This window comes from Empidonax traillii, unplaced genomic scaffold, assembly GCF_003031625.1.
Source record: "Empidonax traillii isolate 1590-97213 ecotype Southwest subspecies unplaced genomic scaffold, ASM303162v1 scaffold65:size4453928, whole genome shotgun sequence".
Classification (NCBI taxonomy): domain Eukaryota; kingdom Metazoa; phylum Chordata; class Aves; order Passeriformes; family Tyrannidae; genus Empidonax; species Empidonax traillii.
Window position 1 is genome coordinate 1,915,839 of NW_020955258.1, and position 23,606 is coordinate 1,939,444.

Sequence of the window (23,606 nt, forward strand, 5' to 3'; positions counted from 1 at the left end):
AAGTGTGCAGAAGTAAGATCTAACACTACTAAAAATGATATTATAAAGTTAAATGTACCTTTAACAATTGATTGCCAAAGAGTAATATTCTTACCAGGTTCTTTGATAGCAGTGAATTCCATTGATCTTTGGTAAACTGCATGATGTTGCAATGTTTGTAGCAATTTTTCTGAGCAGGGAAAAACCCAAGGGCAACACCCTTAGTTTCTTCAAGTTGACAAGACCATTTCTTTGAAGTTTTCACATTCCCAAAACAGAAAGTTGAAAGAATTTTTTTCTTCCCAGGAGTGATAATGTTACAAGACACATGAACTATTCCCCGATTCAGAAAGAGAATCCAAGAAGTTCACAGACTTAGGAAAGATGCCAAAAAAATTTAAAAAGAATTTGTCTACTAAGTTCAGGAAAAGGTCTTCAGATAAGGAAAATCCACACCAGAGAACTAAAGAAGGACATCCAGTTGCAGAGAGAAGGAATACCATAAACAATTGAAAATCTCATAGTCGACCTTCCTTTACATGAATTCTGCTTTTTAGATCTATCAAAGGAGTGGAAAAAGGCAACATACAATCGTGCTACAAAAGGGCAGCCTGAAACTTCAGGGTTATCTAACATCAGAAGAGAATGCTGAATAACTAAGGTTTTCAAGGAAGTTCAAGGTTTCTCACGTCAGCTTATGAAAAATTATAATCTTACATGACATTGCCCTGAAAGTTTTTTAATACAACAACTGAAAGTTGTGCAAGAGCACGGTGTGGTTGACAGAACTGACGTAGTAAGTAGGTACAGTAATGATAGAAGTAAAGACTAATTTTTTTTATTACTATGGTCTGAAAGTTTAAGAAAAAACAAATTATTTCTACTTCACAAGCACAATGAAAGGAAAAGCTTCAACACTCTTTTTTTTACTCTGTGGATTTTTTTTGTGTTGTCTTCAATATTCCTGCTAACGGAAGTATAACTCAGCATAAGAGGAAGAAGCAAAGAAATACTTGTATTTTTCAAAATGTGTATTGTTTAAGTCTCTACGCTCCACAAGATATGTTGCACTTGCCCTTATCTGAAAGGGCATATTTTCCAGTTTACAACACCTGCACTGAAAAATAAAGTTACATCTCTTCCTGCAAATGACTTGGCTACATACACTGCCAGGTTAAGAGCAACCCATAATTCATCATCATTCAACTTGGAGTCAGTGCATACAAAGTAATGCCTTCATTTGCAACTCTCTTAGTCACCACAGTTTCTGTAAGCTGATTTTGTTTACTGCCCATACTACTTTCAAGTTGCTGACTTTTTCTCCAGAACAGGAGGACAGCTTACCCGATTTGTGTCCGGCCAACAAACCAACTTTGCTTTCATCTGCCACTGGAGAAATAAAAGAAAAGACACAAAGATCAGAAACTTATTTAAATTCACAAGCCTTTGAAACACTGTCAAATTATTTCAGACACAGCATCCTAAATCTTTAAATTACAATAATCTGGAAAAAGGTGCCTTTCTTTACCTAATCCACTTGGGGTGCTTCAAAGTCCAAATATCTGAATCAAAGCCCTCCGAAACCAATAAAAGGACTACCAGCAGTCCTTGTGGGTTACAGATCAGGACCTCAGCACTTACACACTCAAAACTGAGTTGTCAGAAGAGCAATTGCATTTGTAAATAACTCATCTTGCCAGACAAATCACAGGGCATAGGAGAGTTGTAACATTTTCAGATCAAAGACCTCAATTGTAAAAAGAATCCAGATGTGGAAACCTTCCCATCTGCAAGACATCTCACTGACTCACAGGACCCTCTGCAGACAATAAGGTCTCCAAAAATCTGATCTTTTCAAAGGCTTATGCACTTTTTTTATGCTTTGTTTTTATCTGCAAATCGTTAACTTTGTAATATTTCACAGCATTTTATAAAGATGTTTACAGTTGCAACAGTTTGCAGATAGAGTCGTGGAAGAGCAAATTCTGAATGTAACAGAAGTAGTAACATTTGCTCAGAAACTTCAGTTTATTATCATATATCTCAAAAAACTAATTAAAATACTCTCCTGGAGGGCTGAGGGGAAGAACCAATCACCATTTCTTAAAATGAATTCTATGCAAAGAAACGGTGTTAATGTAATGTTAGGGATGATAAAACAAGTACAGGAAATGAATGTTAGGGTTGAAAGCTTATCCTTCAACTCTGCCTGCCCATGCACTCCCTTATAACTCGCCTTAAAATGTAATCTCTTTATATGATAAAATAAATTGTAAAGTCATACCAAAAATACTATAAATGCAAACTTAAGCTTTGCATAGTGGTCACTATAAAAGTTTATATAGAGGGTTATCTGCAACAAAACAAGAACCTGCTATTTTCTACTTAGAAAAGAGCAGTGCAGTAGTTACTGACATTAAGGAGCTACTACTGGGGAAATAATCACAGTAAACATTTTCTTATATTGCTTCCCCACTTCATTTTTAGGGAAGCTTTTACACTCAAAAATCAGCATCAAATTCAGGATTGAGATTCACAACTGAAACTGTGAATCCACAATTGACCACTGTAACTCTTTTCCACTTTTGTAATCCAACTGTTGCCCGATTATCAGTAAACTGACATACTGCAGTTTTTTTGTAGGACATAGATGCTAATGAAGTGAGACTAATACTGTTCGTACCACTATGTAAAGATGCTGCTAAAGAAACCAGCAGTGGGGCTAGTCAAAATTAGAAGTGCAACCAAAACTCAAGGCGGTTCTGCACTCCTTGGCCTTTAACCTTTCATCTAGTCCATGGAAATGATAACTATTTAGCTCCTTGCTGTGCAGCTTGATCCTATAATGCAAAATGACTGGACAAGGGTTTGCTATAAGGGCAGTTCAAACTCCTTTTCCTCCTCCCTCCCCCCAAATTTACCTCTAAGCAAAACAACTGTGGAAAACTTTAGTCCCAAAGGTTGGTGTTTTGACAACTTATGATTGTGTGAAAACAAGGGATTATAATGGAAACTGATTTGCAACCTTAATTATAGCAGTCACTAATGGCAACCAGTATAATATATGATAATTACTTGGAGTAGGTTATGTTACAGTACATAGGAACTTAAAAAAAAAAAAAAAGTACCAACGTTCACAGTATTTTTTTAAAATGGTGCTGATGGCTTGGCTTGCCTGAAACTAAGTCTTACATTATTAAAAGGGATAAATCCATTTAACTTAATCATACTTTACACACCACCTTCACACACAAAAATTAGATTTTAATACTGGAGGGAAAAAAGGAAGAACAAAATGATTAGAAAATGAAAAATAATCTTACCAAAATACAAGGTTAGCATTATGAGTTTAAGCACACACATGCACAAAAACTGGAAAATGCAAATATTAAAGTTTTATATCAAAAAGTTTGAACAAAATATGTGTGCTCCTCCACGGGGTAATTTTAATTTCATGGGATATTATGTTAGGCAGTGCCTTCTAGGTTTGCCATCTTTCACTAAACTGAACAGGAGTGGCACAGAGAAGTCCATTCCTTCCCTTGGTTCCTTGGAGAACAAGGAGAAGACAACAGAAAAACACAAGAAGGCTAACAGGAGATAAATACTATGGATGTCAAAGTTGAAAACTTTGTAACTAAAGATTTCATTTAGGAAGTACATAGGACATGCTGTTCCAAAAAATAGCACTTGAAAACACTTCTCTGCATGTTGTTAGAAGTTGACACAATCATTCAGTTATGACAAAAATTGTCTTTCTTTAGATATCTGTCCTGGCCTTTGAAAAAAGCAAGAACTAAGTGGAAAATTCCAAGATTTCTACTAGTATTGGTCTTTGTAGAAAACCACCTGGAAGATGTTACACAAGGAAAAAGTACCATCTCCTCTTAACACTCTAGTAAAAAGAAATTCTAATTATTTTTATATTGCAACATCAAAAAGTAATTACATTGCAAATAACTATGAAAAATTTCAGCTCAAGAGGATCACACTTGGGAATGTGCAAACTGTAACTATTTTTATGAAGACACTAGAATTACTATATATTCTTGAGCTAGAATTATTAAATGTATAACATTAAAAAAAAAGAAAACACCTAATTTGGGGACTGCAAAGAAAAAACTCAAAAATCTTGGAAGGACTCCTGTAGGGGAGTAAGTACATTCACAATTAAGATGACACTTCTCCTTAACTTGTGAATAAAACGAATACTTCACATTTTGAAATGTCCTGGGAAGACCAGGGGATATTAGTTCATGAAGTTAATAATGTTGGCCCATAGAAAACACACTAGTTCTTTTAAAGTAACATCTATAATTTCAGAACCACATTTTCACCACAGAAGCCAGTTATGTATTCACTGTCAGAACTCGAAGTAATTGCTGAAATGAAAGATGACAGAAGTTCTACGGCTATTTAATAAAAGCATGGACGTTTGGGGGACTAGCAAGACCACAGATTATGAAAGATGGAATATTACTAAACAAAACAAATCTGCCCAGCTGACAACAAACAACTGATAGGGTTTTTTTTAAACTATGCCAACAACCACTACAGATGATAAAAACCCCAACTCTCTATGCCACGAATAATCAGATTTTATTAGTATTTCCTGTGGTCATATTGTGGAGTGCTGTTTTGCTTGAAGAAAATAAGGAGTATTGTTTAGCAGCAGTAAAAGCACCCAACATACATCCATGTCCTTCCACATCATCTTCTGATTGCCATTTCTGTGCCCTGCTCAAGATAACCAAGGTAGCCGTTCTATTTCACTTGTGTGACTTTCAATGGTTTCATAACAAGCTGTCAGTACTTTTCAAAGTTTGTGTCAAAATACAGCCCAGGCATATTTACAGGTCAACAATCTAGTTCCCAGCTTTGGTCCAGAGAAGCACAAATCAATGCTGCTGCCTGCTGTGTTAACTGATTTCCCTTCTTTTGCCCAGTTCAACTGAACCATTACAGTATTTTCCCCCAAAACAAGGATTTACAACTGTTCACAAGATACAGGGTACTACTGTTCAACTTGGTGACTTTTTCATGAAGGATAAGTTTTGCACATTGACTAAGAGCTACTAAAAAAAAAATCTTCTAAACATGTGAAAGTCACTTGTGTTTCTGCTGGACAAACTGACACGTACCTTTGAAGACCAGCTGCAGTTCTGCACTCAGAAAAGAAGTAAACAAGGATTAAAATTACAATTAATGAGAAATAATAAGACACCAAAACACCAAAGAATTTCCTAGAAAACCAATTTCCTGATACCTTTATTTATTAATAGGAAACCAAATAAAAGGTTTCTTAGTGTACAATAATCAATTCACAAGGGCTGTATTCTCAAAATGTGTATATAAATGACGCTTCTGTACTTTTTAGAATCCATCAGTTTCTAACGTATAAACACAAAAATAAAGCAAAGTCTCAAATTGCTCACTTTTTTTTTCTGATGAAGTGTATCCTTATCCAGCCCTTTCATCATAATGAAGGCACTGCATCATCAATTAGTTTTAGTCAATGATAGTGCCAACGACATAATTCTCCTGCCATATTTATTTTCTTGGTGAAGCATTTCCCCATCTAGGAGTGCCATAAATCACTTGGAGAAACTGTCTCAATTGTTGGCTCACCACCACCACTTAGAAAATGCTGCTTCCTGTTCTAAATTTGCCCTGAAGTACCACATACAAAGACCACAGGCTTTTATACTAAAACCTAGAATAGCAATAAAATGTGTGTACCATGAAGGGTAAACTCGCACTGTCTTAAAATACTTTCCTTCACTAATCCCCCCTCCCCATCTCTCCAGTGAAACTTCACGTTAAGGGCATGTGTTCTGGGGTCACCTACATATCCACCAGCTACTTACTCTTGAAGGATTAGGAGTCCTTGATAGATTTCTGTTTACTTCAGTGCTGAAAAGCACCAAGACTAGCAAAGAGCTTGCTCAAGGGGCAAGGATAAATTGTACTTAGAGGTAAGAAAGGTAAACCTTTTTCAAAATGGCATCTAACACAACATTTGGGATGCCCCGTTTAGCACATTCAAAGGCAGGAATAAATCACATCCAAACCAAGATTCTGGATTCTTTTTCTCTCCTGTACAAGGTTTTCTCTAATTAGATTTTTCAGAACAATTTTGTTAGAACTGATTTAATACCTCAATTTAATTGTGTTCAGAGAAAATCCCCAAGGGAAACATCTTGTGTGTCAGCACATGAGAATGAAAATGCTTAAGCTTGCATTCACTATTATTACTACTTGTTGCTGAAGAACCAGCAGTACAGTTGATGCTGTCCACTGGACACATTTAGCTTTAAATGCAAGTTTTTGCCCTCGCAGAAAATAACATTGTTTTACAATTTCCCAGCCAGCGCGATATAAATTTCTTCACTTTCTTGTAGTGGCATAACTACTCATTCTTGAAGGTTACACTGCTAATTGAGGCCATCACGGCTTCTTTTACACTTCTGTTGTCTTCTCTAATCCTCTCTCACCTCAGTTCCAGAGAAACTGCACAAGGCTAAAACTCCCCCGCTACACGTCTTTCGCATGTCATTAACACTTCTTCCAAACTCCTAGGGTTAAACTTCAAGTTCCTAATGTAATCTGTCATTCACTGGTTGAAAACATTCATAGGGAAGAGATTTAATACAAAGTTTGGAGAACAGATTTGTAACAGTGCTCTTAAAAGTTACTTCATTATCTTTCTTTATAGTAAGTATACATTAATGTAATTGCTATTTTATCCCACTAACACTTTAATAACTCAAACTTACACTGAAGCAGCATAAGAAAATACCACCTCAGCCATGGGTTACTATTTTCTCATCTGTGTCACCATCACAGCTCATACAGTGTTCTCATCTGCTCCACAGTAAGTTTCCTCAAGTCTTAGACAAATTTCTACAAAACCAGTCCAAAAAGTTGATGTTTTCTTTTGCCCACTTCTGTCTTTATGCCACAGCTCGTTGTCCCCTCAACTACATCAATGCAGATTTGGTGTAAAACTGAATAACAAAATTAGCTGTGTTAAAAGTCTCTTTTCATACAGAATAAGCCTCATTTCAATTCAGTTCACAGTGTCCCTATCACTTCAGAAATTATTTTGTTTCATTTCCTACTTACAGATCTTACAAACAGAAATTTGAAAGTTGTCTGAACTAAGAAAACTGCATAGTACTCATTTCTAAAAATTGATTCTGCAGAGTGGCCTCAGAAAATACACATTTAATCTGACAATACTAGAAAGTTACTTACGACATAAACTAGAATAATTTTAAAGTCTCTCTTGACCCTTGACCCTAAAGACAATCACAGCCATAAGCAATACAGTTTTTCCTAAACCCATGACATTTTTGTTTTTGGAAAGTCTTTTCAAGAGATGACTTGTTAAATTAGTCTTGTAAGCCAGTAACATTGAAACGACTGTTGGAATTCTGATCCTTCTTCTCCATTTCCTCATTAATGTTCTAATGAACTTAACTAGCTCCTAAATGCAGTTCTGAAATTGGTTTCAAGTCAAAGCAACCAAATAAATGTATTCCATACATACAACGTGGCTAACAAAATGACAATTTTAAAATACCAAACCACCTTTTGGCCCCACTAATACCATTACTCTCACTAGGGACCTCCCAAAATATATTATTTTAATTTTATCTGAATCAAAACATTGCTTAAAAGAGTAATCTCCATTACCTCTGTCTGGTCCTCATTTGGCTATGTTTTCAGATATTTATTTCAAGATACAAAATTACACTCAGAATAACAATAATCTGGTTCAGAGCAAACCATGAAGCAGCTAATAGCATCTTGATTGCATTTTCCATATCCTTCTGGATGTGAAATACTGGTTTCCCTTTGTTTTGAGGTGTTTTAAAAGAATGAACTGTAATTGAATGCAGCCCTTCACTAACAAAGAAATTAACATTTAGTTAAATATTGGCTTCCTCACAGAATATCCCATAACTTATATCTTTCATATTTACTTGCTAATTATTCCTAAATGCGTAAGTTGGCCTATATTTTAATAAATACACCCCAAGGTTAAGGGATTCCGAGTGTGTCTAATGATGTTTTAGCAAACAATATTTCACTCACATTTAAAATCAAGTAAAGGACATATACATTTCTTCAGGCTACAGAGCTTAATCAGTTAAGATTTACGGGTTTTTGCTTCTGATAGGGAAAGGAAGAGGGAATTAAGTAGCACCTTGGGATAGTGGTCATGGGTTATTATACCAACATCCTCAAATATCTACACAGTACTTTGCCTGAATTGATACGCAACAAAATTGCTATATATTCATATGATTCAATTTCATGTTGCTTCAGGTTAAAACAAGCCACACTTTCATGTGTTTGCATACAATTCCCCTGGCTGTAGTTTTTACAGTACATTTATGCATAGCTTAAAATCACTCCTGTGCATAAAGATTTATGGAAAATCGGGGTGTTGGAAATAGATAATAAGACACCTCCTATCCTTTCATTTTCTTAGAGCACACCGATTTACACCTTCCAATACAACATGAAAAAAAATTTTCACATTAACATTGCAAAAATTACATTTTTAAGATAATTAAAAGAACAAACACTACTGAAAATAGAGTCTGGTAAAATATTATATAGAAATTCTTCTCTAGACAACTGTGGTAATGTTGGAAAAAATGTGTGCCTATAGGAGGCTGTTTAAAAGAAAGGGAGAATCATCCTTCCAATGACTTGTATAGAAGTCATTGATTTCTTCCTTTGTCATCTGCCCTGAAGTTTCAAAAAAAGGGTTCCACATCAGGGGGAAGGGACAACACAACACTTATTTCTATGATTTTTTTATTTTGTTTTACATATTTTTAACACTATGCTATAAGCACAAGTCCAAACATGGCATGCAGTCCAACTCTGGTCACTACAAGCATTCACTCCAAGTCAGACTTCGCTTGGCCCTGCACAAATTCTTGAAGTCACAGTTATAAGAAGGGTCTTTGCTTTGTTAACACGTGGACAGCCGTGTTTGAAGAATAAAAAAATGTATGCAACTGAGTGGATGTGTCAAGTGCAAGGATTAGTAGAGGGGGGGGTTGTGCAATTTTTATCACCACCAGGTTCAAAATAAAAGTAGGTAAGGCAAAGAAATATATGTCATAAGACACACGAAATGAACTCCACCAGTGATCCAGAAAGTGCTGTCATTATCTCAACACAGCAGCAGGGAAGAACATTAGGACTTACAGTTGATATGAAACTAATCTGTACTCTATTGCTCTGAATGAAGCTGTAAATTTTGAGAAGCATTTGAACACTGTGGAAATGATGGATGCTAAAACAGGGAACCAGTCACCCTCCCTCCATATACTTTGCACAAGGGCATCTGTACATATAAGGCAAGTTCTGCTCATATCTGCAAAACCAAAAAAAAAGATCATTACCACTAGACTTGCCTTTTTTTTTTTTTCTACAACAGTAACTCAATAAGTCACACATGACACTGATTTTTATTTTTTAAAATAGGTCTAAGCAAAGACAAAATCGTCTGCAAATAAAGTGAGTTCTTGAAATACACCAAGGATTCCTGTTATTCATGAATTCAGCAGTTAAGACTTGTGTCAGTTCATACATGCATGTCATGGCACGCACATGGCAGAGCACAGCACAGAGCCCTGCCTAAACAACCCGGTGGCAGTGGCTCATGTGCTCTGCTCCTGTCCAGCTGCCCAATCACCAGTATGGAAATGCACCAAGTGTCAATAAACTAAACTACATCTGCCCTACTGGCAAGTAACCTACAGTTTCTGCTGCATGTGCCAAGTTCCTTTCATTGCAGGATTTGCTCTGGAGAGTGACAATGACAAATTGATGCAATGTGTTAGCAGTACTGAACAATTTTTGGTTACGCATTCTTATTACCTGAGATTATTCATTGAGGGTATTAATTTATAATATTATTATTTTGTAAATAGGTATGACTGGAAAACAGATTAAGCACTCAAAGGTTTCTGAGCCTAAAATATATAAAACTGAAAAGATAAACATCAGTGTTGAATGAGTTTCCATTGTGTACCCATGTAATTATAGACTAGTCTTTACTTAACAGATTTGCCTCTTGTGTACACATCAACCCTCATCAAAGCCAGAAAGACCCTTATTATACAGATCCACTACTTCCCTATTTTAGTTAATTTATTATTTTCACATATGGTTCATAATCTACAGTCATATCAGTATTCTCTTGCATTTAAAATTTTCTGTTACCTACCTTTGATGATCCTTTGAATGGCAATGTCATTATGTAATTCACATCTTTGTAACCTTATAATTAGGCAATGGATGCATTATACACATTTCAAGGAGAAGTAAAATGTCTCAAAAGTGAACAGCAGTATAGATTTCACATTTATGTCCTGTATTACACCAATTCTGTTGTCTACTGAGTCTGTGATATTATTCTGTGTCTCTAGACCGAATCTCTGGGTGATTTCCTAGATCTGTGGAGACACCTGATACAGAGACAACTTGGTTTGAAAAGAAATAAACTGCATCTAAGTCACATTTTCTAAGGTCTCAGACCTCTCCTCCTGCACTCCAACTCTGGGTTTTTCTGTTCGTTGTGTTAGATTTTCTTTTTTGAAGGGCCTGACAGAACTTGAGAACAAAAGAAAAGCAGTAAGCGGACAGCATTCTATGACTCCCGCAAAAAGAAGCCTAGCACTTTTCAGAGGGGACATCTCCTCTTTGTTACGAGATTTGCTGGAACATGAAGACAGTGGTACTTTTTTTTTTTTCCCCAGCAAAGAGTGCACTAAAATCAATAATGGATACACAGCTGCACGTTGGGATGAGAAGTTATTATGGGTCATGACTGCAGTTAAGTTAGAAGGAAATAAAAAACAAGTTCTCTTTCCCAAAAATCCATTTTGGAATGCGAATTACATGAATGCTCTATTTGGAAGCACTTTTTTATATACCAAACTACTGGGATTTTATTTGTATTAGAAGCCCTTTATATTGCAGTTACTTCCCTTGAGATTTTCATGTTTCTTTTCCATTTCCTGTTCCAGCCAGTAGCTTCTGCTTAAAATATCTCAAAAGCTGGAAAGTCAAACATGCTACTTCACTGCTTGCTAGAGAATGGCTATAAAAGGTCCTAGCTTTCATCTTCCTCAGTTTTATTGTTTTTAAGCTATGTGCAAGGAATTTTACTTCATCTATTGTGATTTATGAAAATATGGTGCAGCTCTTTCAGAGTGTCTCCAGTTCTCTACATGACTATCTCAAGTAATAGATCCATCTTTACATTTGTGCCTCCGATCAGACCAATTATCACCCCTTTCATTTTTTACTATCAAAACAGAAGGTGCATTTTCAGCAGCTACTTTCTAACAGGCAACGATCTCAGAAAGATCTAAAGGACGTATTCGTATAAATTGTTTATTTTATTTTTGCACCCCATTTTATTTTAGTTTTTAGCCATCACGATTTAGTGACTCATATACGTTCTCAAAGCATTGCTTCTGGGTGTCAGGAGCAGACTGCTTTATAGAGTTTGAAGTATAGGTCACCTGGCAGTTCTGACTGTGCTCTCAAATGCACTCCCACTGCCTAATTGTACACTGGTGCTTGTGAGCATTCTTTCTAGTGACTTCTGTGGGAGTTGGAAGTCAACCTTTCTAAAAGACGACTCAGTAAAGTTGAACATTAATTTTTCTAGTAGACTACACACAGTGTGTGTTGCGACTCAAGTTTGTAACTGCAATCATTTTTTGAGGAGCATTTCCATTCTTAAAAAAATACGTAATCCATTACTCTTGGTCAAAACAGCGGAACAGAACTGCAAAAGGGTTGGAATGGTCATGCAGTAGCATTAAAATTCTGCCTTAAAAACTCTCTTCGATTAATTCATATCCACTCTTATCCCACATTAATAACTGTCTGGTCCTTACATGCTATTAGAGGAGTAAACACATTAAATGTTACATTAAAATATTCCATTAAGATGACAATAAAAATCAAGAATAAAAAACATAAGACTGATCTAGAGCACTGCACAGAAAAACAAATCAGCAAGGTAACAAAAAGCTACCTTGAAACTATATATGAAATTAATAATTTTTTTATTATCAGTGTACAAAATCTGATCCAACAAAGCGCATAAATATATCCTAATGGTAGGTCTCAAGGTTTCCCCCTCAACTCCTAAATTTGGGGAAAAAAACCCAAACAGATAAAATGTGGCAAAGGAGAATTAAAAGGAAAAAGAAAATCTTACTTGGTTTACTTTGAGACTTTAGAAGCTTGTGAATTTTCTCATGAACCCTCATTAAAATATGGCTTGGTTTCCAGCTGCAGTAACCCTTCAATCTTCCACCTGCAAATGCTTTCCTGGTATTGAAAGAACCTTTTACTTTCTGCTTCACCCACCCTGCAAGCTTTTCTGCACAGCTCTGATGGGTAAAGAACCATAACCTTACACTCTCCAAGCATTTAAAAAGATCTACTGCAAGGCTTTGATTGCCTGTGTTTGTCACTGGTGATGAAGAAATAAACAACTTGTCTGAGGAACCCTTTGTCCAGTGCAGTTTTACAATCATTTGTATTCTATAAAAGAAATTACTTTTGGTATTGCTGGTTTTGCTGTACATTTTAGACACACAAAACTTGCACAGCAATTCTTTCTGCTTATACTTCTATCATTCTTTTTCTCAGCTAAGATTTCAATACAGTGGCCCTTTACCAAAAAAACCCCAAACTTTCTTCAGCTTCAAGAAAAAGGATACTTGCAAATAGATGCTACTACAATGCTGACCATTGTCCCTATCACTGTAGCTCCTGTGCAGAACTTACTCCCTGATGTTAGTGCTAAAGAAACAAAAGCAAGAAGGAGAGATGGGCTAAGGCTAAAAAGCTGACCTGTATGTCACCCCACCCCTTCTTACCCAGATCCATGCTTTTTGAGGCTTTCAGATTAATTGATTCAGACTGCTTGGCTGGTGTCAAAGATCTGAAGTTGATGTGCTGATCTGTTAAATGCACTGCTGAATTTATGTAAGGGCTGTAGGAAATAAAATAAAAAAGAAATATGCAAAATATTAAGGCACCAATTCAAACCACAAGTGAACTAATTAAAGAATGCACAAATATACATGTGTTTCTTCCTCTAGTTGCTTACAGCATGCATTTTTAAAATCAGATATTGATCCTCAACTTCCTTTTCTGAGACTTAACACCAACAGTCAGTTGTTTTTCATCACAGATGGAAATATAAATGTAAATGATAAGTAATTATTTTCTTTTCCCATTTTGCTAGTTCTATCTAACCACTGCATTTCCAAATAACATGCTACAGAATGTTGGCAAAATACTGACAATGTACGTAGATCAATTCTACTTCATCTGCTAATATAAAATTATTTTATAGCCTTGCACCACTTATGTAGAGGCTGGAGGTCTTAAGGAGGGTGCCATGACCTTTTGAAGAACTCCAAAGTATTCCAAAGTGTTTGGTTAGTTTGGGTTTTATTTTGTTTTAGTCTTTTTTTAGTTCTTCTACTTCAATGCAAATTTCTAAACATTTCAAAATTCTGCCTGAGTGAAACTCCAAGTAACTTTCACGTGTGAGGAATCAAAACACTTCAGGGTAATACATTTGAAATCTTCCATGTCTCTTTTTGATTAGAAACAGAAATTACTATTTTTTAAAATACTCTTAAACAGAAAAGCAGTTTGAAAATTAAAAACATTTATTTCCAAATTGTTCAATCAAAAGGTTGGTTTTACAGCAGCAAAATACTTTCCCAAATGTTTTGTTGAAATGGAGTTTCAGTGAAACCAATGTGACTTGATACTGCAATTCGATTTCAAGAGAACTAAGTTCTAAATGGAAAAACAATACAACACTGAAAAGGTCAGGGTGGGAGAAAGGGCCCATAAATTCATCATCCTTGTGATATATTTAAGAGAATATTTTTCTCCTAGCTTGTTGAAAAAATTAGGAACGGACTCTAGCAAACAGCTGCAGTTGAGAATTTACTGTTGAATTACATTAATCTGTGTAGACTTTTGTTTGTATACTATGTCATATATATCTGTCTGGGACACCAGAAATTATGAAATTACACTAGTGAAATTACTCTATGTTAGCAAAAACAAAATAGGAGAGTCTTGTATGAAGAATTCAAGGTATCCATAATAAAATATATCTACTCTTTCACATGACATGCAAACATTTAAGGGTAGTTTTTAATCCCATCCGTGCACAAAAGGACAGACACGTGGCTAAAGTTTGAGTTGAAATGCATATTTTCCTCATATCACTGCAAGAGATGCATGACTATGAAAACTGAATACACAGAAAATGAATAAACAGCGTTCAACAATGCATTTCAGCATCACAAGTAGGACAGGTTGAAATTATGCTTTGATTTGAATCCTGTGCTACTTGAGACAGAAACAGTACGAGCCATCATGAAGTTCAACATGTTCACAGTTTTTTCTGTACTTCCAAACTTCTGTATTTACTAAGGAAATTAAAATTTTTAGCTGCTATCAAGCACACCAGCCTTTACAAAAGCATCTGAAAAATCTAATTAATGCATTTACAACTGGTAAAGTCTTCATTAATTTTTTCCCTTACACATTTCATTGCTCAGACTTACTGCAGATTCATTTTGTAATCCCAAGAATGTCTTTGGCTGACATAAGAACATTCACTTTCCTACAAACTGTGTTTGGCTAGGACTTTGAAAGCTTTAAGAGACTTCAAACTGCATTTACACATAGCATCCACTGGTACAGTTTTAAATTAACTTTTTTCCTTTTTTTTTTTTAATAGGGATTATGCTTTGGGATTCTTTTTGTTTCACTGGGTATCATATATCACGGAGAGCAGGTATACTGCAGCCTGTGAATAACTAAATGGACAACACACTAAATGCTAAAATAACATTCCCAGCTTATAGTAAAGTATATTGCAAGTGACGAAAAAGAGTGGTACAAATTTAAAAAAAAACAACCAATCAATTAGAACTATTATCACAACCACTAATCAGCAATTAGTGCTGTAATTATTAAGAAGAACTGAAGTCCAACCTATGATTATAATTCTCATTCAGCAGATCCTCACTGGGATGTGGTGGGAGAGGTGGAGGGGTTTCGTTTTCACCATTGCCACGATCAGACACTGAAAACTCTGAAATAAAATTTAGAAAGGGGTTAAATAAGCCACAGAAACAAATACATTACACCATCACTGACTGATGACTGGACTGGAAGGCCTCAAGCAATGCTGAAGTGAATCACAAATTATTCAAATCCCTAAACTAACTACACTAGAATTAAAATCACACCAAGCAGAAAATGCACCCCTTGGGATTTCCTGAAGAGCTGATTTCCAGATTTGCATATGCATAATTAAAGGTAAATATAGGGAAACTTTGTACTTATAGTGAAGTTGAGAGCAAGGCACAAATTGCTTTACTCCATTTGAGTGGATTTTCACTTTCTACATAGCTGCATCCTAACTGATTGTAGGTTCATGCTTTCATTCCCTTTGATGGGGAACACTTATCTCCTTTCATGTACAGAAGAGAACACGTTCTCAGCAAGAAGAAAAATTTCTGTTATTCTATGGCAAGAGAAGAAAGAGGCATTTCTTAATTACAGTCTTCGTTTTCCTACCATTTTGGTAACTCCTCCTTTACCTTTATAAAAAGCATTCAGCTAACACCAGAAAATTACTTTGTACAAAGACAAACAAGAACTACTCAAACCACTCAGAGGTTTGCTGAGCAACACCACTTACATACCTGCAATATTTTATAAGACTGCCATGCCCGCTGTAGGCAAGTTCATTATTGTGTAAATTCACTTCTCAGTCTAAAGGTCTGATCTTAGAAGAAGTCCCTACATCTTGCAATGTAGAATCTGTTTTTGCCCCTCCAAAACTTACTAGGAAACACGGACATTTTCTTGGGTTTCAGTGGCAGGTAAGCAATTTAACAGTACTGATGGACCGCACTTTCACAGGGACTGTTCTGTTGCATGGAATGTTGGCAGTCTTTTTGCACAACTGTGCGTGAAAGCACTAATCTGACTGGAGAGAAAAAGGGTCTACAAGGAGAGATCACGGCAGAAAGCAATAGGTCATATTTATTTAAAAAGAGCACTGAGATAGTTCCCCTAAAAGAAAACAAACAAACAAAAAACTCCAATCCAAACTAATCTACACTATTAGCTCAAGGATCCTATAAAATTCCTCAAGTTTAGAATGACAAGAAATAGCTCCAACCCTGTATCTCAGGAAAAGTGTGAATGTCATCAGAAGAAAGTGAAGATGAGCAGATGTGAAAAGTTTTAATGAGACCTTAAAAAATATCAATTGCCAGTCTGACGTAAAAACCAGATATGCTACCTAACACATGCACACTGGTTTCTTGCACTGTGATCACATTGTTTCAGGTTTGAATGTAAGGACAGGAAACAGATGAGGAGTAAATGGCAAATTCTCACAGTAGAAACAACTTAGAACAAAGGGGATCTCATACTGTTCAACGTAATTAAATGATCTGTAAGATGAATCAGAAGATGAAAATATTTCCTCATATAAAAAAACCACTCAGAACTATCAAAAAGAAACAGATTATGCAATTCTGCAAAAAGATTGCAGCACAGGTGAAATTCCCTGTCAGAGACTGCAAAGTGATACACAGGGGAGTAGGGGAAAACCCCGAGACATACATGAAGGCTGTTACTGCAGGGATTATCACTGGAACTGTACACTAGATGTGCACTAGACTGTTCTTTGCAGACATGTTTAGTGAAGTCAAAGGGAGACAGTCATTTACAAGCCCAAAAAAGTCCAAACACTCCAACTAGAACTCAGTTTTGAAATAGGATCTGAAGTTTCGTTCTTTTATCCGAAAATCATGTAATAGAACTCAGAAACATACTGAAAAGGTAGCAAGGGTTGTAGGATACATGTAGAAACATTACTACAAGGACCAAGGATTAGGATTGCTTAGTTTAGAGTAAAAAGAAATAAAAGGGGATACAAGAGGAGTCTATGAAATTGTAAAGGGTATGCATATGGTGAAAAGGAAGCTCTTAGTATCTCATACACGATAACAAGATAACCAGTGTAACTATCAAGCAGCACACCTAGGACAAACACAAAGTGGTATTTTTCACAGAACTCATTGCTATGAGAATGCTTTGGGAACAAATTTATTTTTTTTAATATTACAAAATGTACCAAAAATCGGAGAGACAGAACCTCTGACTTAGTAAGTCCCTAAACCACTGACTACCCAAACTAGGAAAGAGATACTTGATGGACAAAAAAGAATTTAAAAAAACTAAAAAAAATCACACACATTTCTGCTGTGCTCAGCCTCTTTGAGCAGACACCTACAGCCACAGCAGAGGCTGAGTAAATCAGGTAGTTTCACGGTGCTTGAGACGTCATTTCACCAAGGTTGTCTGGTGATGGGTTACCACTGGTATTTTTCTTGCAGTAAACAAATGTTACTCACAGAAAAATGTCAAGATTTCCTTACTGAATTGGAAATGATCATAAGGGACTACAGCTCCCAGGAAAATGGGAGCAGAAGCCTGAGAGTGAGAGAATTTAACCTAAAGGGCAGTCACTGGCTCCATGTTCAAGACCTCAGGAAATGACCTTAACAGATCCAGGAAAATCAGAGGAATTTCTAAGCCACTGATCAAGATGTACTCAATTTTCAGACACTACACAGAGTAACAGAGTAAAAGAGATAAAGTGAGTAAAAAAAGATTCTGTCTACAAGACATATGCAGTGTTTACAAACAAAATCTAAAAATTAAATAAAATCATTAGGAATTTAATTTCTTGATTTTCTATCTTGACATTGCCACATATGTATGAAAACAGAGATGCTTGTACAACCAGGAGGACTCAGTCTATGGTAGTGGAGAAAGTTTGATTGTTCTACTACCTAACCAGAGAGATGACAGCATTTCCCCTATAAGTGTTTACAATGTAGGGTTATAAGAAATATATTAGAACCTCTAATGAAACACATTCCAGTAATCTTTCAACACCAGAAATGTAAAGCTGCTGGCACTGCAGTATCAATTCTCAAAGAGGTTGTTCTAAAAAACACTGTGCAACAGCTTGGCAGAAAAAGAAGTGAGGACCTGAAGGCAGCAAGTATTATTCATGCAAAAATAGAACAAACACTGGCATTTCAATATTGGATCAGTATCCCCTCCCCCTTTATTTAAATATCCACAGGCAAGACAAAAGTTAATGTTTTGGCTATAAGCACTTTTCCCCACACATTAGTTTTTCTTGCTCATGTATAATAAAAAAGACTCTTAAAACAGACAGCAATATTAGCAGGCCAAGCTTCAGTGTATTTTTGCTGAGTTTTTGTAAGAATTTTATTGGTAGGAGCAGTGAATGGTACTGGAAATAACTTATTAGAAAACATTAATTAGGAAAGTGACATTTTATTAAACATAATACAACTCCTGTCATTAAATTCTTACATTAGATTCTGTATTATCTTAAAAATCTCCTCTGTCTTTTATTATTCTTTGTAAAAATGTACCAACTGTACTTCTGCATCCAAGATCTGCATAGCACACTGTGAGCATGTATAAGGGACTGTTTCTGCCTGTCACAAGAAGCTCCCTAGGTCTTTGACTCATGTCCTTCAACAGACACACAACCAAAAGTTCATAACTAAGTTAAGAGAGGATTGTGCACAGGTGTAGTGTTTTACCTTTATAGATGCCTTAAAAGACTGACAACAAAACTGGGAAGACCCAGCCATGGCAAACCCTCCCTGTTCCAGCAGCACTCCAAAGCATTCTTTCCACATCTGACATTCTGTTCTGAGGCTATCGCATTTCTTTTGCCATACTGCCTTCTCACCATCATTCTTTAAGTAAAAAGACGCCTATTGAAAATGATTTTATGACTGGGTTGCAAACTAGTCACCTTGATTTTTGGATTGCAATTGTAGAACCCTTATCTGAAAATAAAGCTCTTCCACACACTTTGTTTTGAATTTAAGTGACAAGTTACCCGTTGCCATTCACCTCTATCAATGACTCAAGAGTATTTTTTTATATATTTTTTAAGGAAGTATTTAAAGGTATTTGCTCCTTTCTGATCCTTTGGCAACAACTAACTCTACAAGGCAGGCTAGATCCAAGACAGGAGCTCCTTTTCTCCTGTAACTACAAAATCAGTGTGAAATCCACACACGAGAAACGCAAGGTAGATCTAAACAACAGGATCTGATCTTGGAATATTTATAATGCTTCAGCCTATATCTAATCCTTTGCCTGGACTCACACTGTCAAAATATTTAAGTCAACACAAATAATTTACCCTTAAATTCTATGGGAGTTTTTCTTGAGTTTTTCAGATAAGGGCTCTTTGGTTTTGACTAAAAGCACCCCACACACTCATCACTGCAGCCTATGGAATTACTTTTTGCTGGCCACCCTGATTCCACAGTTGTCTAGGGAAGTGGGAAAAATCATGCATAATTCAACTACATCAAAGAAAATCTTTTTTTCCTACTGGAAGGTATTTAAGTATGTGCTTGGCTTGAAGGATGAGAGCACACTTAAAAGGACAGGGGTCAAGACCATCTCAAATACTTAAACTTTTCAGATAACTAGTACCTTGCTGAGTCAGGAGCAAATTGGACAGACAGTACAGTAGGCCATCAGAAATGAAAGAGGATGGGAAAAGAAGTGGCCTTAAAAGCTCTTACTTATATGCTTACATATGCTCGTACATGTATATTTTCTGTGCACAATGTACGTGATTACTTAATTTTTTTTAATGAGTTCATTAATATAATTCCAATTTGTAAATTAAGGGAATGTTTCTAACCTCGGAACAAATTTTACCTTAAATCTAAAAAAAGCAAGTGCACTTTATGAATATCATGTTTTAGTATAAATTAATTTAGCTTATAATAACCTGGGACATAATCTAAAAATTAACTGCAAAAATCACTGCGCTCATTAAAGACATATAGAAAATAAACATTTTGACAACATATATTTTGCACTCATCATTTGTTTTTTATCCAGCCTTACGTGTTGGGGCAGCGAGCTAGAAACTGTTACTTAAACTGGAATTCGTGCCAGGAATCTAATTCACAACTTCTGAGTCAGCTCTCCCACCCTCTCTGGATCTTCAAGCCTCAAAGTAACATAGTGTGCACTTACTCTAATTAACTGCTTTTCTAGTGGCTTTGGATTTCAGAAAAAAAACACCACAAAGCACTCTCTTTCAGCACAGAGAAAGATATCTAGAGACTACCTTTTATTCCCTCCTGAGGACTGCATGTTACGAATTGCTGAAGAACAGCATCGTTCCGTCGGGGAGCAGCTGCAAAGTTATGACTCCCATCAAAGGCTGATTTTTGAAAGACTCCCTGGTCTGAGCGTTCCTAAGGGAAAAACAGAACCACACGTTGCAACAAAAATTTCCACGTTCAACAATGCAGAAGAGCACCCACTGCTGCAGACAATGCACAGATACAGTGTGATGTCACGTGTTCACTGCACGCTGCTTCTTCTCAAAGGAGAAACTGGAGAGCGCTGCAAAATTGCTGGTTTTGCTGACCATGAAATAAGACAACATCTAAGCAATAACAACCATTAAGAATGATGCACAAAAATGAAGGCTTTTTTTTTTTTTTTTATGACCCACAACTGGCTTCATTCAAATTCTCCATCTGGGAGGGCAGCTTGTGACATTGTCAACACAAGAACACGGGCAATGCCAATGGTATTTTTCTGCCAGCCAGCTGGTTCCCTTCTCTCTGAGACTGAGTGCATATGTTCTGATGATCACACACTAGAACAGTTTTGCAAGTAAGGAGTTACACCAAACTCCCAAACGCAGGTCTTCTGGCTAGCAGCTAAACAAACTCCTGTCACACCTCTAGTCAGCGTTTCTTTTGAGGCATTTCCTACCCCCCCATACGTGCCATATCGCCTAATTTATTCTCCTGAGCAGTTGCTCAAAGGAAGAAAGTTGGGAAAAAAAATAAAAATAAAAATCACAGTTTCTAAAACTGGGACAGACCCAGAAAGACATTTCTGTACTCGTTATTCAGGGAAAACCAAAAACACACACAGGGGAATATTATGGCTAGTTTTCAAAATAACTTTTATATTTTCTGAGATTTTTTTTTTTTGAAGGAGGCTTTAACTGGCTTCTATTTTAAACTGCACGTTCATCATGCCAGCAAATGTTACACGAGATATATTATTTTTAAATTTCATAGTCACATCTACAAAAGAAATACTTGTATCTAACCCAAGTAATTTATTTTTAAAACAATGCAGGAGGTGTAATGTATTGGAAAGTGATTGCCAGCAAACCAACACATAAGAAAGAACAGCACGTTACAACACCTCGCAACCTTGTCTTTCAAGCTTAATAATAATAAAAAGTGTAACTTGATAAAAATGAAATAATAATCATAGAATAATAACAGCTAAAATAAACATAATAAAATGGCAAAAAAAAGCATCTCAGAACACAAATCAATGGTGGGATGCTCATGGTGACAATACGGCTACAAATGCAGGCTCAGTGGAAGGCAGAACATGCAACTCTCTCAGAGTAGCATAAGCCATTTGAAAAGGCTATTTTAATTCCCTGACAGAAACACACACACATACCACACACCCACTGACAACTCTGTTTTTTCTTGCAACTGGAAATCCTTTAGTTTACATATGATTCTTTACATTGTAAAGTCTGCATTTACTACTTTTCCATGGATACTGCTAGCTAAATTAAGTCTTGCAACCTCCAAACCATCCATTGGAGACTTATATGGAGTGGGATAAGGAGCCTTAAATTAACATCAACAACAAATCTGCTTTTTCAGCTCTTGGTAAATGACACAATCAATATCCCAACAACTGATCAGTAACCAGCCTAATTCGAGTATTCAGCTTATAAAACATAGCTGTCATGGAAGGCCTCCATTAGTGTCCCGACCAATAAAAACAATAATGCATTTCTAAACATATTGTCCCTCTACCAAGCTGAGATGCAGTACTCTGGGAGCTGTTTTGGGAAAAGGAAAGAATGGGCAACAATGCATTTCTGCTGCACTCTCCAGACTCAAATGGAATTACAATTGAACCTAAAGACTACCCTATAAAAATTAATTCCTGTTTAAAATGAATTTGATTCAATCAAGACCTCATTACGCATTCTTCATAGGGCATGAGTCAAGACTATTTACTCCCTTCATACATCTGGATAATATTCAAAACTATACACTTAACTACAGAAAGCAGACTCATACTTTTATTAGGTCAACCTGATTGATTTTGATTGGAAGGTTTTTTAAAAGAAAATTGACTTTTGTGAAATAAAGAAAACTTGCAGGAGTGAGCTTTCTTTGGAGGTGAGCTATCTTTCTTATACCACAAAAGTGCACAATAAATATTACATATACTCCATAATTCTTCCTTACAGCGTGATGCTGTCACATATAAAAGGAAAGCAAAAATGTGTTTTCTTTTAACATATGCCAGATTTTCATCCTCTTCCTCCCTGATATTTTTTGCGAATACACCCACAAACATGATTGTTTGCAACATTTTAAAACGTTCCAGTCATGCTTATTAAATAAGAAGATAGAAATATTACCTTGGAATTCTACAATGAGATTTATTACAACCTTAATTTATACCTGAAACCCATTTCTATGTTCTTTTATTTTTAAGAACTGTACAGATGTTTAAAACATATTAAAATATTTACTCAAGGATTAGAATTAAAACTGGGATGAGTAGAAACGACAGCCAGTATAACATGGATATTGTCCATGTAAAGACGAGGAGAGACTGTGCATATGTGCATGCATGCATAAAAGAGGGAGCGAGGGAGATCATAAAAACAATCCTTTTCAAAATAAGAGGCAATTGCCAAACATCAGTTTATACAAGGTCTAGAAAACGTAATAGTTAAAAATGTCTTTCTTCACCTATTTTATCTTACTTCAGCAAATTTTATGTTAATCAACTCAGAAACCCATCCTGAAGGGATCTTCATCTGACTAAGAAAAGTAAAATATTAATTCCTTGAAGATAAAAAAAAAAATCTTAAAAAAATAAAAAAAAGGGAAGACAGGACCAGAAAAACACACTAAAAAATTAATTAAAGTACTAATCAAACTGAAAAAGAAAGAGTGAAGTAAAATCCAAGTCACATGAAGATACTAAGATCTCTGATTATAACAACAAATGAAATCGGAATAATTTAAACTGTCTATATCCCAACTATTGCTTTGAGGAGGTAGCAAATAGTCAAATTCAACATATTAATCCTAAACTAACCCATTTTTGGAATCACATTTGCTTTTGTTCTAACACTTGTCAAATTAAAACAAGAGGCAACTTTTTGCCTGGTTTCAACAGGAACAGCAAGACAAGGAGATATCAACCAGAACATTGTGTGAATCCTCTCTCCATAAAGATAAGAATTCCTTCAGCCAGGAGAAGCTCTCTGTGACCAAGACTTTAGCCATCATGACCAAGACTTTAGCCTTCATCCCTTGTATGCAAAACCACTGGGACTGGGAAGACATTTGTCTAAT

At 35.9% G+C, this 23,606-nt stretch overlaps 1 protein-coding gene across 1 annotated transcript in view; it reads right to left on the reverse strand.

The window, feature by feature from the left end:
* PARD3B (par-3 family cell polarity regulator beta) overlaps window positions 1-23,606 on the reverse strand; it is a 392,632-nt gene that overhangs the window by 164,984 nt on the left and 204,042 nt on the right. Inside the window, exons 13-16 of the mRNA XM_027880190.1 lie at window positions 20,300-20,429; window positions 15,064-15,163; window positions 12,912-13,027; window positions 1,324-1,368 (exon numbers count right to left, since the gene is read on the reverse strand). Of these exons, the coding sequence (XP_027735991.1) occupies window positions 1,324-1,368; window positions 12,912-13,027; window positions 15,064-15,163; window positions 20,300-20,429 (391 nt within the window). The remainder of the gene's footprint in view (window positions 1-1,323; window positions 1,369-12,911; window positions 13,028-15,063; window positions 15,164-20,299; window positions 20,430-23,606) is intronic.